Source organism: Delphinus delphis, chromosome 18, assembly GCF_949987515.2.
Source record: "Delphinus delphis chromosome 18, mDelDel1.2, whole genome shotgun sequence".
Taxonomy (NCBI): domain Eukaryota; kingdom Metazoa; phylum Chordata; class Mammalia; order Artiodactyla; family Delphinidae; genus Delphinus; species Delphinus delphis.
In genome coordinates, this window is record NC_082700.1 from 18,150,755 (window position 1) to 18,165,276 (window position 14,522).

At 37.0% G+C, this 14,522-nt stretch overlaps 1 protein-coding gene and 1 long non-coding RNA gene across 3 annotated transcripts in view; one reads left to right on the plus strand and one right to left on the minus strand.

Annotated features, from left to right (window-relative positions):
• Positions 1–14,522, plus strand: part of LOC132413918 (uncharacterized) — a 43,492-nt gene that overhangs the window by 12,136 nt on the left and 16,834 nt on the right. The gene's annotated exons all lie outside the window — the stretch shown is intronic.
• Positions 1–14,522, minus strand: part of CDADC1 (cytidine and dCMP deaminase domain containing 1) — a 44,496-nt gene that overhangs the window by 5,443 nt on the left and 24,531 nt on the right. For both annotated transcript variants that reach the window (XM_059996193.1, XM_059996192.1), the window contains 3 exons: positions 12,507–12,676; positions 10,623–10,812; positions 6,385–6,445 (listed from right to left, as the gene is read on the minus strand). In XM_059996193.1, coding sequence (XP_059852176.1) covers positions 6,385–6,445; positions 10,623–10,812; positions 12,507–12,676 — 421 coding nt within the window. The remainder of the gene's footprint in view (positions 1–6,384; positions 6,446–10,622; positions 10,813–12,506; positions 12,677–14,522) is intronic.

The following is a 14,522-nucleotide window of genomic DNA, read 5'->3' on the forward strand; positions in this document are numbered from 1 at the left end:
CTTTTTATGGCTGAGTAATATTCCATTTGTACATATGTACCACATCTTCTTTATCCATTCATCTGTCAATGGGCATTTAGTTGCTTCTATGACCTGGCTATTGTAAATAGTGCTGCAATGAACATTGGGGTGCATGTGTCTTTTTTTTTTTTTTTGTGAAATCTGAATATTTATTTTATTTTTTTTTTAACATCTTTATTGGGGTATAATTGCTTTACAATGGTGTGTTAGTTTCTGCTTTATAACAAATTGAATCAGTCATACATAAACATATGTTCCCATATGTCTTCCCTGTTGCGTCTCCCTCCCTCCCACCCTCCCCATCCCACCCCTCCAGGCTGTCACAAAGCACCGAGCCAATATCCCTGTGCCATGCGGCTGCTTCCCACTAGCTATCTACCTTACTGCGTTTGTTACTATGTATATGCCCATGACTCTCTCTCGCCCTGTCACAGCTCACCCTTCCCCCTCCCCATAACCTCAAGTCCGTTCTCTAAGAGGTCTGCGTCTTTATTCCTGCTTTACCCCTAGGTTCTTCATGACATTTTTTTCTTAAATTCCATATATATGTGTTAGCATACGGTATTTGTCTTTTTCTTTCTGACTTACTTCACTCTGTATGACAGACTCTAGGTCTATCCACCTCATTACAAATAGCTCAATTTCGTTTCTTTTTATGGCTGAGTAATATTCCATTGTATATATGTGCCACATCCTCTTTATCCATTCATCCGATGACGGGCACTTAGGTTGTTTCCATCTCCGGGCTATTGTAAATAGAGCTGCAATGAACATTTTGGTACATGACTCTTTTTGACTTTTGGTTTTCTCAGGGTATATGCCCAGTAGTGGGATTGCTGGGTCATATGGTAATTCTATTTTTAGTTTTTTAAGGAACCTCCATACTGTTCTCCATAGTGGCTGTATCAGTTTACATTCCCACCAACAGTGCAAGAGGGTTCCCTTTTCTCCACACCCTCCACAGCATTTCTTGGTTTGTAGGTTTTCTGATGATGCCCATTCTAACCAGTGTGAGGTGATACCTCATTGTAGTTTTGATTTGCATTTCTCTAATAATTAGTGATGTTGAGCATCTTTTCATGTGCTTCTTGGCCATCTGTATGCCTTCTTTGGAGAGATGTCCATTTAGGTCTTCTGCCCGTATTAGGATTGGGTTGTTTGTTTTTTTAATATTGAGCTGCATGAGCTGTTTATATATTTTGGAGATTAATCCTTGGTTCTAAGATTCGTTTGCAAACATTTTCTCCCATTCTGAGGGTTGTCTTTTCGTCTTGTTTATGGTTTCCTTTGCTGTGCAAAAGCTTTGAAATTTCATTAGGTCCCATTTGTTTATTTTTGTTTTTATTTCCATTACCCTAGGAGGTGTATCAAAAAATATCTTGCTATGATTTATGTCAAAGATTGTTCTTCCTGTTTTCCTCTAAGGGTTTTAGAGTGTCCATTCTTACATTTAGGTCTCGAATCCATTTTGAGTTTATTTTTGTGTATGGTGTTAGGGAGTGTTCTAATTTCATTCTTTTACAGGTAGCTGTCCAGTTTTCCCAGCACCACTTATTGAAGAGACTGTCTTTTCTCCATTGTATCTCCTTGCCTCCTTAGTCATAGATTAGTTGACCATAGGTGTGTGGGTTTATCTCTGGGCTTTCTATCCTGTCCCATTGATCTATATTTCTGTTTTTGTGCCAGTACCAATATTGTCTTGATTATTGTAGCTTTGTAGTATAGTCTGAAGTCAGGGAGTCTGATTCCTCCAGCTCCATTTTTTTCCCTCAAGACTGCTTTGGCGATTCGGGGTCTTTTGTGTCTCCATACAAATTTTAAGATTTTTTTTTTCTAGTTCTGTACAAAGTGACATTGGTAATTTGATAGGGATTGCAATGAATCTGTAGATTGCTTTGGGCAGTATAGTCATTTTCACAATATTGATTCTTCCAATCCAAGAACATGGTATATCTCTCTATCTGTTGGTATCATCTTTAATTTCTTTCAACAGTGTCTTATAGTTTTCTGCATACAGGTCTTTTGCCTCTCTAGGTAGGTTTATTCCTAGGTATTTTATTCTTTTTGTTGCAGTGGTAAATGGGAGTGTTTCCTTAATTTCTCTTTCAGATTTTTCATCATTAGTGTATAGGAATGCAAGAGATTTCTTTGCATTAATTTTGTATCCTGCAACTTTACCAAATTCATTGATTAGCTCTAGTAGTTTTCTGGTGGCATCTTTAGGATTCTCTATGTATAGTATCATGTCATCTGCAAACAGTGACAGTTTTACTTCTTCTTTTCCAATTTGTATTCCTTTTCTTTTTCTTCTCTGATTGCCGCGGCTAGGACTTCCAAAACTATGTTGAATAACAGTGGTGAGAGTGGACATCCTGTCTCGTTCCTGATCTTAGAGGAAATGCTTTCAGTTTTTCATCATTGAGAATAATGTTTGCTGTGGGTTTGTAGTATATGGCCTTTATTATGTTGAGGTAGGTTCCCTCTATGCCCACTTTCTGGAGAGTTTTTATCATAAACAGCTGTTGAATTCTGTCAAAAGCTTTTTCTGCATCTATTGAGATGATTATATAGTTTTTATTCTACAATTTATTAATATGGTGTAGGACACTGATTGATTTGCGTATATTGAAGAATCCTTGCACCCCTGGGATAAATCCCACTTGATCATGGTGTATGATCCTTTTTTTTTTTTTTTTTTTGGCGGTACGCGGGCCTCTCACTGTTGTGGCTTCACCCATTGCGGAGCACAGGCTCCGGACGCACAGGCTCAGCAGCCATGGCTCACGGGCCCAGCCACTCCGCAGCATGTGGGATCTTCCCGGACCGGGGCACAAACCCGTGTCCCCTGTATCGGCAGGTGGACTCTCAACCACTGCGCCACCAGGGAAGCCCGGTGTATGATCCTTTTAATGTGTTGTTGGATTCTGTTTGCTAGTAGTTTTTTGAGGATTTTTGCATCTATATTCATCAGTGATATTGGTCTGTAATTTTCTTTTTTTGTAGTATCTTTGGCTGGTTTTGGTATCAGGGTGATGGTGGCCTCATAGAATGAGTTTGGGAGTGTTCCATCCTCTGCAATTTTTTTGGAAGAGTTTGAGAAGGATGGGTGTTAGCTCTTCTCTAAATGTTTGATAGAATTCACTTGTGAAGCCATCTGGTCCTGAACTTTTGTTTGTTGGAAGATTTTTAATCACAGTTTCAATTTCATTACTTGTGATTGGTCTGTTCATATTTTCTACTTCTTCCTGGTTCAGTCTTGGAAGGTTATACTTTTCTAAGAATTTGTCCATTTCTTTCAGGTTGTCCATTTTATTGGCATAGAGTTGCTTCTAGTAGTCTCTTAGGATGCTTTGTATTTCTGCAGTGTCTGTTGTAACTTCTTTTTCATTTCTAATTTTATTGATTTGAGTCCTCTCCCTCTTTTTCTTGATGAGTCTGGCTAATGGTTTATCAATTTTGTTTATCTTCTCAAAGAACCAGCTTTTAGTTTTATTGATCTTCGTTATTGCTTTCTTTGTTTCTATTTCATTTATTTCTGCTCTGATTTTTATGATTTCTTTCCTTTTGCTAACTTTGGTTTTGTTTGTTCTTCTTTCTCTAGTTTCCTTAGGTGTAAGGTTAGGTTGTTTCTTTGAGATTTTTCTTGTTTCTTGAGGTAGGCTTGTATAGCTATAAACTTCCCTCTTAGAACGGCTTTTGCTGCATCCCATAGGTTTTGAATCGTCGTGTTTTCATTATCATTTTTCTCTAGGTATTTTTTGATTTCCTCTTTGATTTTGTCAGTGATCTCTTGGTTATTTAGTAATGTACTGTTTAGCCTCCATGTGTTTGTTTTTTACATTTTTTTCCCTGTAATTGATTTCTAATCTCATAGCCTTGTGGTCAGAAAAGATGCTTGATATGATTTCAATTTTCTTAAATTTACTGAGGCTTAATTTGTGACCCAAGGTGTGATCTATCCTGGAGAATGTTCTGTGCGCACTTGAGAAGAAAGTGTAATCTGCTGTTTTTGGATGGAATGTCCTATAAATATCAATTAAATCTATCTGGTCTATTGTGTCATTTACAGCTTGTGTTTCCTTATTAATTTTCTGTTTGGATGATCTGTTGATTGGTGTTAAGTGAGGTGTTAAAAGTCCCCCACTATTGTTGTGTTACTGTTGATTTCCTCTTTCATAGCTGTTAGCAGTTGCCTTATGTATTGAGGTGCTCCTATGTTGGGTGCATATATATTTTTAATTGTTATATCTTCTTCTTGGATTGATCCCTTGATTATTATGTAGTGTCCTTCCTTGTCTCTTGTAACATTCTTTATTTTAAAGTCTATTTTATCTGATATGAGTATTGCTACTCCAGCTTTCGTTTGATTTCCATTTGCATGGAATATCTTTTTCCATCCCCTCACTTTCAGTCAGTATGTGTCCCTAGGTCTGAAGTGGGTCTCTTGTAGACAACATATATATGGGTCTTGTTTTTGTATCCATTCAGCAAGCCTGTGTCTTTTAGTTAGAGCATTTAATCCATTCACATTTAAGGTAATTATCGATATGTATGTTCCTATTACCATTTTCTTAATTGTTTTGGGTTTGTTTTTGTAGGTCCTTTTCTTCTCTTGTTTTTCCCACTTAGAGAAGTTCCTTTAGCATTTGGTGTAGAGTTGGTTTGGTGGTGCTGAATTCTCTTAGCTTTTGCTTGTCTGTAAAGCTTTTGATTTCTCCATCAAATCTGAATGAGATCCTTGCCGGGTAGAGTAATCTTGGTTGTAGGTTCTTCCCTTTCATCACTTTGAGTATATCATACCACTCCCTTCTGGCTTGTAGAGTTTCTGCTGAGAATTCAGCTGTTGACCTTATGGGAGTTCCCTTGTATGTTATTTGTCATTTTTCCCTTGCTGCTTTCAGTAATTTTTCTTTGTGTTTAATTTTTGCCAGTTTGATTACTATGTGTCTCGGCGTGTTTCTCCTTGGGTTTATCCTGTATGGGACTCTCTGTGCTTCCTGGACTTGGGTGGCTATTTCCTTTCCCATGTTAGAGAAGTTTTCGACTATGATCTCTTCAAATATTTTCTCGGGTCCTTTCTCTCTCTCTTCTCCTTCTGGGACCCCTATAATGCGAATGTTGCTGCATTTAATGTTGTCCCAGAGGTCTCTTCGGCTGTCTTCATTTCTTTTCATTCTTTTTTCTTTGTTCTGTTCCGCGGCAGTGAATTCCAGCACTCTGTCTTCCAGGTCACTTATCTGTTCTTCTGCCTCAGTTATTCTGCTATTGATTCCTTCCAGTGTATTTTTCATTTTAGTTATTATATTGTTCATCTCTGTTTTTTGTTCTTTAATTCTTCTAGATCTTTGTTAAACATTTCTTGCATCTTCTCGATCTTTGCCTCCATTCTTTTTCCCAGGTCCTGGATCATTTTCACTGTCATTATTTTGAATTCTTTTTCTGGGAGATTGCCTATCTCCACTTCATTTAGTTGTTTTTCTCAGGTTGTATCTTGTTCCTTCATCTGGTACATAGCCCTCTGCCTTTTCATCTTGTCTGTCTTTCTGTGAATGTGGTTTTTGTTCCACAGGATTGTTCTTCTTGCTTCTGCCCATAAAGGCTTATATTTCCTGATTTTTCAGAGTAGTCAAATCATTGTTATTATCAAGAAAATTTTACTTATTATACTAAACTTCTACTTACCTTGAATTGAATTCAAACAGAAAGATAACATGGCTCATATTTTAACATAATATTGTACAGTTAATAATAATTAATGTTCCAAATTATGTGCCTGAGGAATTGCAAGATATCCCAAAGATTATATTACATTAAAAATATCTGGTTAATATGCAAATAATAAAGCTCTGAGGATTACTAATTCATTTATGGTAACTGTGATGACTCTTAATTAGGTTATTCAAATAACCAGAATATTTCCACTCTCTGACCAATCTGAGCTAATGTGGCTTTACTCTAATAAGAATGTACATATCCTCATAATTTGGCCCTAGATCCATCTGTATTAATTATATGTATTTTTCCTTTCTAACTGCCCAAGAGGCTTTTGTTTTGGTATAGAAGAGCACTGTCATCTACTTTCTCATGTAAATTTAATTTATAAATTCAATTTGTTCATGATTATTTGTATTAAACTGCAGAGCCCATAGGACTAGTCATTAATCAGCAGTTTCCATGACACCTAGCAAATAGTAGATACACAAACGTCTGTGAACAAATTGAATGGCAAAAATGTAACCTGCAAAAAGAATATACTCCATCTCCAACCACATCAATTTCCAACACCTGATCATTATAATTCACTATGTTTCTTTTCTTCTTAGCAGCAAAGTTAACCTCAGTAAAGGACTTATAAATACTTACTTTCTCTGCTTTCAGGCTCATTTTGCTCAAGAACACAAGTTCTCGATGGATTCATTTGCCACTGTAAAAGGACACAAACATTTTATTTATATGTTTAATAAATAGCATTTCAGGGCTTCCCTGGTGGTGCAGTGGTTGAAAGTCTGCCTGCCGATGCAGGGGACACAGGTTCGTGCCCCGGTCTGGGAAGATCCCACATGCCGCAGAGCGGCTGGGCCCGTGAGCCATGGCCGCTGAGCCTGCGCGTCCGAAGCCTGTGCTCCGCAACGGGAGAGGCCACAACAGTGAGAGGCCCAAGTACCGCAAAAAAAAAAAAAAAAAAAAAGTAGCATTTCAGCACTGTGCTTTCAAATATCAAAACAGCTTAAAACAATGTAAGAAAAAAGAGTTAGTGTGCCGTACCAACCAAGCCCTAATAATGACTCTGAATGACCCTGAATGATATGACTTCTGGAATGAGAATCAATATTCTTAGAGAAGGAAGTATAAAAATCCTCCTTTACCTTCGTTTTACAGGTAAGGAAGTGGAAGACCAGAGAAGCATAGTGACTTGCCCAAGGTTACATACTGACTAAAGACAGCAGTAGCACCAGAACCTGGGTCTGCCCATGCCCAATACTATAGAATTTCTACCACTTCATATTCTAGCTCCAGGTCCTACAGAATCTTATAATAGCTAGAGAAGGCCTACATAGAAAGAATGAAAATAAGACAAAGACTATCTTGCCTTTTAATATAGTAATATAATATATACTATTATTTTTATCATAGCATATCATTTATTGTATCATATCATATCATATCACATCTCCTCTGATTATAGTTTTCCATCTCAATCATTCAGAAAGAAATACAGAAGCATGAAGATTCTCAGATATTACAGGGAAGACTGGAGCAGCAGATAAGAAAAACTGAGTGTAATCAATATCTCAAAGCACACCCTTCCTTTCCTATTTGCCTAGAAATCCCCATCATCAGAAACACTAATGACTTAACCAAAAAGGCCCCACTAGGGCACTCTCTCCAGAAAGACACAATTAAGTGGATAGTTCCTGTGGGCCTCTTCCAGAAGCATCAGTTAGTTCATCAGATGAAGTCATTAATATCATGGGCCTTGAGGGAGAATGAGATATAAGACAGACATTTTACCATGTATAAAAAAGTCCTTGGAAGGGGAAGACATCTAGAACTGGTTGGTCACCTATAGAAATGGGATGGTTAGGATTAGCACCAGGAAAAAGGAGGATTTCCAAGCAATGGGAAGATATATGTGAAATTAAAAAAAAAAAAAGTCATGTTCAAAACATGTCAAACCATTAAAATCTATTATTTTGGGCAAAGTAAAAACTAATAACCTTGAATTTACATTTAAGGATCATCATAAAAAGACTATGTCTAACTGTGAAAACTTAGAAGCAATCTAGGTGTCCAACAAAAAGGGAATGGTTAAATAAGTTATGTCCATAGGTTGCAATACTGTGTAATCATTAAAAATTATTTCTGAAGAATTTTCAATGACACAGAAAATACAGCAACATGTTAACAGTGGTATCTATGAACTGTGGGATAATATCTGTTCTTTTTTTATTTTCATCTATATATCTGTTCTTTTTTCTATTTCCTCTATAATGAGCATACATTACTTTCACAATTAAAAAAAAAGTAATATAACCTAAAAAAGAAAAATTTACATGTATTAAACAGAAAAAAAAATAGTTTCTCAGTAAATGGACTTGGGTTTACACAGGTAAAATATATTCTTGGAAATACTGTTGCCCAGCCCTAGCCTAGTCTGCAACAACCCCACAGAACAGAACCTTTTATCTCAAGGCATATGGTAACACCTCAAAGAGAAAAGAAAAAAATTTTCAAACAAAATTAATTTTAATTGGTTTAATGTTTAAAAAAATGAAATTTACTGGTACTCATGCTACTTTTGACAGTCTAAAAGCAATATAATCGTTATAAAAATTCCAATGTCGAACAAATACTAGTTCGTGTTAGTTACTGGTATTTACAAAACTAGGCATTTAGCTATAACCAAGTAGTTTAAATCACTGACATAATATTGCAAGCCAGCCCAGATGAGAGAAAGGATGAGAGGGTGGAGAGCTAATCTTCACTGGAAGGAGTACAGAGAGACCAGGTGTACCTGAATGAGGGCACTCCTGGGTGGGTCTTGGCCCAACAGGTATTTCTGAATCCCATCTCTGCCCAAGGGGCCTTCACTCCCTTTGTCTTCCTGTCTCTTCCTGCTTCTCTTGCCCTGTCTTACATTCTTCTGATCTCTTCATTCTCTTTACGGTGGAAAAGCTACTAAAATCCACCAGTAAGCAAGATATTTCAGAATTCGCTTAACCCAGCACTCACAGTCCTGAAGAGCTAGGTCACTTACACTTTATAAAGAGAATTATTTCCTCCCAATCTTCAGGAGGAATGAAGGAACAGAAAACAAAAATACAGAACTGGTGATTTCCCTTTTGATTAGATGGATACAAACTTGTTTAGTTTTACAAAAGAGGCATCTGTCCCATCTCTCCCTTCTTTCAGTGCCCCCCTTTTCTTTTTAAAATCATGTCTTTTAAATAAGACAACTGGAAATAAAAAACAAAAATATATGACAAAAATAAAAAGGATAAAAATATGATTCTTCACACACAAACTAGAAAACTAAATAATGTGTTGCTATATTAATTTTTAAATAAATTTTTAAATATATATATGGTTTAGTAAGTAATTTTTAGGTGCCTTGTATGTTCCAGGCACCCTGGATTCAAACAGAAAAGTAAAGTTGAAATTTATAAACAGTTCTATCATATGCCTTTTGTACCCACTGCAAACTACAGTATATAAATGTTATATTAAATGCCAGAATTATGGGACTTCCCTGGTGGCGCAGTGGATAAGACTCCGTGCTCCTAATGCCGGGGGCCCAGGTTCGATCCCTGGTCAGGGAACTAGATTCCGCATGCATGCCACAACTGAGTTCACATGCCACAACTAAGGAGCTGGCAAGCCGCAACTAAGGAGCCCACCTGCCGTAACTAAGGAGCCCATGTGCTGCAACTAAGGAGCCAGCAAGCTGCAACTAAGACCCGGTGCAACCAAATAAATAAATATTAAAAAAAAAAAGCCAGAATTATCAAAGCAACATATGATTCTGGACAGGATCCTTTTGCTGTATAGAACTTTATTGGGACAACTGGTAAACCCTGACTGGACTCTGGATTAAATGGTAGCAACACATCAATGATAATTTCCTGAGTTTTGTGGTGGTTATGTAGGATAATATACTGTTTGAGGAAATATACAAGAAAGTATCTGAGAGTGATCTGGCATCATAGCAACAACTTAACTCTCAAATGTTCTGGAAAAAAAAATTATTTGTAGTATTTTTGTAACTTCTGTATGCTTGAGATTATTTCTAAAAAGAAAAAGGTTTTTTTGTGTTTTTTTCCGGTACGCGGGCCTCTCACTGTTGTGGCCTCTCCCGTTGCGGAGCGCAGGCTCAGCGGCCATGGCTCACGGGCCCAGCTGCTCCGCGGCATGTGGGATCTTCCCAGACCGGGGCACCAATCGATGTCCCTTGCATCAGCAGGTGGACTCCCAACCACTGCGCCACCAGGGAAGCCCAAGAAAAAGTTTTTTATAAACCATTCTTTGTAACTTTTCTATATGCTTGAGATTATTTCTAAAAACAAAAAGGTTTTTAGAAACCAAAGTAGTAAAAAAGCATAAAGAATTAAAGTTCTGAGTTTTCCACAAACCACCCCAGCACTTTTTTGGAAATGTCAAATATTAAATTCTTCTTATTTTTTCCTGGTTTTTCTCATGAGAAATGCACACGTGTGTGTGTGTGTGTGTGTGTGTGTGTGTGTGTGTGTGTGTGTCCCCTTCTTTTGGGTAATCTTAAACTACTTTCACCTCTGTCTACCACTTCAATCCAGAAAGAAGGGTGAGGGAAGAGGTGGGTCAAGGATTTTCTTTTGTTAGCCACCAGATGGCACCAAAGGACTAACTAATTCAAGATCTGTAAGGTCAATGCACAACTCTTGATAGAGATCTATATTCATAAGGCAGATCCTAAGCTGAACATTTGTAGTTAAGCAAGTGCTTGCACATAAACATAAACTCAATGATAACTCTTTAAAAGGGTAAGAATCACTAATTTAAAATATGCAGCAGAGTACCTAACAATATAATAAAAAGTATATTTGAAAAAATGTGTATCTACTTACTGTAAATTTGCTAACACCTTCAAGTTCCCCAAATCTCATGTAAGAGATGTCTGCCTTCTTTTTTCCAACATCTGCATCCCCTGCATAGATTTGTTTTATGCCCGCACCTTTAATTAAAGGTACACATTCATCACATGGGCACTTTGTCACAAAAATCATACTTCTTTCTTCTGGTTTTATCTCTTGACACCTACAAAAAATATATATAAAATATCAGGAAGATAGTTTCTAAAAGGGTAAGTTATGTTTTAGAAAAATCTTTAAACATTAAAATTGAGCTGCTTTAGGAACAGATTTACAACATTATACACAATAATGATCGAGCCTTATTCTTGCTGAATTAGTCAATGGCAAGATTTTCAGTATTACATTACAAAGGAAATGAAACTAGAAAGAGAGAGAGAGAAAACAATGCTTTCTAAGTAGGTAACTCTTTATAATGCCAGAATTAGGGGCTAGAACTAACACCCTCCCTAAGAATGTACCATGTGTGATTAGACATTAAGTCATCATGGTAGCCAAAAGGTCTACCTCTTATCTGGTAACTAACAGATATTTAATAATGCTTACTAAATTGATAAATTAATATTAGAGTTCTGTTTTGAGTTACAGTTCCCTTACTCCCTTCCCTAACACAGGATAATTTTATTTAACAAGCATTTGGATTTGACAAAACGAAGCAAGTAATCTGTAATGAAGAGCACAAGGAAAAAAAACAGAGGAGTTTGGTGAAATTTTACATGCCGGGGGTAGTTTAGGACTAAGGAATGCTTCATCTGAGGATACGGGAGTTGTACTTCTAGGTTCTATGGTTTACACTGCTCTCAGTCTTACATTCCCCACCACCAGCCTTCTGCACCCATGTCCTTAGTTCAGATTCTCATTCTGTTCCCCTGTACTAGGGCAGCAGAATTGTATGCATCTAGTCTGTTCAAACAATATGCCTGCAACCTAAGTAATCATTAGTGTGGCTCTGTCAATGTCATTCAATTTCTCCACTACCTACCAAATGAAGTCTAAACTCAAAGTCCTCTCTTGTCAGTTCCAACCGATCCCATGTGCTCCATGGTGCAGCCTAAGTGGAACATCTGTGTTCCTAAACACACAAGCATTTTCCTACTTCTAGCCCACTGCTATGCCTGAAGCAAGAATGGTTTCCCTTCAAGTAAGTATCTCCAATGGCATAATCCTACCAAACCTTTAAAGCACAGCTCAAATGCCAGTTTCTCCATAAAGCTTTTCCCTCTCACTCCCCCTCCATCCGTAGCAGCCCCTGAATTTCCACCCACTTTGTGTTGGCCTTTCCCACACAACTGACCATGTTAGGTTGAATACAGTCTTATATCCCATACTGTGTTATAAGCTCCTCAAGGACAGAAACCATGACTTATGCAGATTTAAATCCCCTAAGATCACCCACTTAATGGTAAATGCTGAGAAATGTTTGTGGAAATGATCTAAATTAACATTAGAAGGAGGTAATGCCAGTTATAATCTCTAACAAAAACTATGTTAAAGCAATTTGATTCATAATAAAATCTATATATTCATAAATATAAATATATGGGCTCTACATTTAGAAAACAAAACTGATTATATAATGCAGAAATATGCAAGACCCTAAGGACAAACTTCAAGCAGTTTTATACTGGACAGAGAAGGAAGAAAGGAAAAAAGACTTGCTCAATAAATTTGAAAGCCTGCAGGATCCCTGACAATGGCTTCAGGTCAGGTAGCAAAGACCAAGTAGGACCAAAGTTATACTTCTGAAAAGAATATTTCTTGGAATTTTTTAAAAAGGCAATAAATTACAGCTAAAAGAAAACTAATTTTAACTAATCCTTGCTACATTTTATAGAAAATACATGCGAACAAATTTCATACCTAAATGTCAAGGCATTCTGTTCTGCGTGTACAATGTATCTGAATTTCCTTATTTCTCTGTCTTTCTGTTTGTCGTCCATGTGCGGGAAGTCAGCATACTCAGATCCAACAGGAAAAGCATTATAACCACATCCTATGAAGTACATTGCTCCTGTTCCATCACAATTTCTCTATGAAAAGTAAGCAAACCAACAAAGCTGTTTTCAACATTCTGAAAAGGCATCTTACATTGTATCTTTAAAGCCTAGTATCATACTTATAATGAATTCACTTTTCCATGATTAACTGAGCCATCAGAAAAATACAATATTAGATTTTCCTGCCACAGTGTGGTCTTGTCAAAGTTCAATTTCAGGCAGCCTGATCATCTCTAGTATATAATCTCAAGGCAGTCCTTTGTTTTAGCAGTTAATTAAATAGTAGCTTAATTCACAAACTGTTTCACTTGATTCAGACACCTCTCCCTGAATAGGTTATAAGATCCTAGAGAACAGAAACCATGTTTTATACCTCCTTTCTGCCACTTAAAGTAGACCTATTACAGTGTTCCATACACAGCAGGTACACAATAAATTATTGTTAATTCCTTATATGCTCTGTGTTGTGCTACTGGTTAGCAAGTCAGAAATCCTAAAAATATTTTGAACAGACAATTTCTGTTTTGGGCTAAAAATGTGCTAGTGTATATAGTTGGAAAATAAATAATGCACTTTCCTTTAATTTTCATGTTTACTGAGCCTCTACTGTGTTTGTGTGTGTGTGTGTGTGTGTGTGTGTGTCATAGAACTTCCTACTTAAGTGGTTTTTTTTTTTTTAAGTGGTTTTTTTATTTCTCCTGGTCAGTGGCATATTAGGTGTCAATATGAATGTTTTATCAACTATAAAAGTAAAATATTTTATAAATCAGAACTGTTTATAATAGTTTGGAATATGCCATAAACCTCACTAAATTTCAATATATTATACATAGTTACTCATGTGATAGTTTCAACAGACTCAGTACTATAGCAGCTTGGTAAAAATCATTGTTATGATGAGCCGACAGAAGCTTACAAATAATATGTTATCTCATTGATAATAAATTATCCTTGAGCATTCACTAAAGGTTAAACATCATGCTCACTTTTATATGCGTTACTTCATTTAATTAATCCTCACAACATCCTAGACAGTAGTACTATTACTATTCCCATTGTATAGATAAGGAAACTGAGGCCAAAAGAGATTAAATAACTTGTCCAAAGTCACAAAGCTGGTAAGCAACATAGCCAGAATTCAAGGATGGGTTGCTTGACTCCAAACCCATGTCCTTCCACTTTACCATGCTGCCTACACTCTAGATAATATAACTGGAAACCTAAATTCTCCAAAAAGTAGTTGAGAACCAGGTGTTAAGCCAAAAGGCTGCTGAGCATTTATATAAATCCAAGGGAGAGTTCCAACCATAGGCCAGGCCCTGTGCTAGGTTCTGGGAATACATTGGTAAATGTGACAGAGAATCCCAGCCCTCATGAACCTTCTGATCTGGAGACGATAAGAAACTGGACATGTAAATTTAACTGTGATGAGCGTCACCACGGAGTTGTACAGAATACTATGCGAGTTTCTGGCAGAGGAACCTATTCTAATAGGTGCTAACAATTTGGGAAGAAATGAGTCAAGAGATAGTCTGAAGGTGGAATTCACAGCATTTGGTGATCGATTGTTTAAGTGGAATGGGGAATGGGATGGTGACCACTAGTGAAGGAATAGGTTAGCCAGGAAGATACTGAATGTATTGGCTAGGTTGAACTTGAGGGGCTCATGACATATCCAGCCAAATAGTAAAATTACTTGCTATAAAGTCTGTTGAAGGACACTTAGGCCCCCCTACTCATCTTTTAGTCATCCTCATAGTTACGAAGTATCTCTTGGTTCCATGCCCTCCCAACCCATCCACAGAATTCCAAGTCCTCATCATCTCTTTTTATTAACCTCCCTAGTTCCTGTCTAGCCCCACTTCATTTTTTACATGCA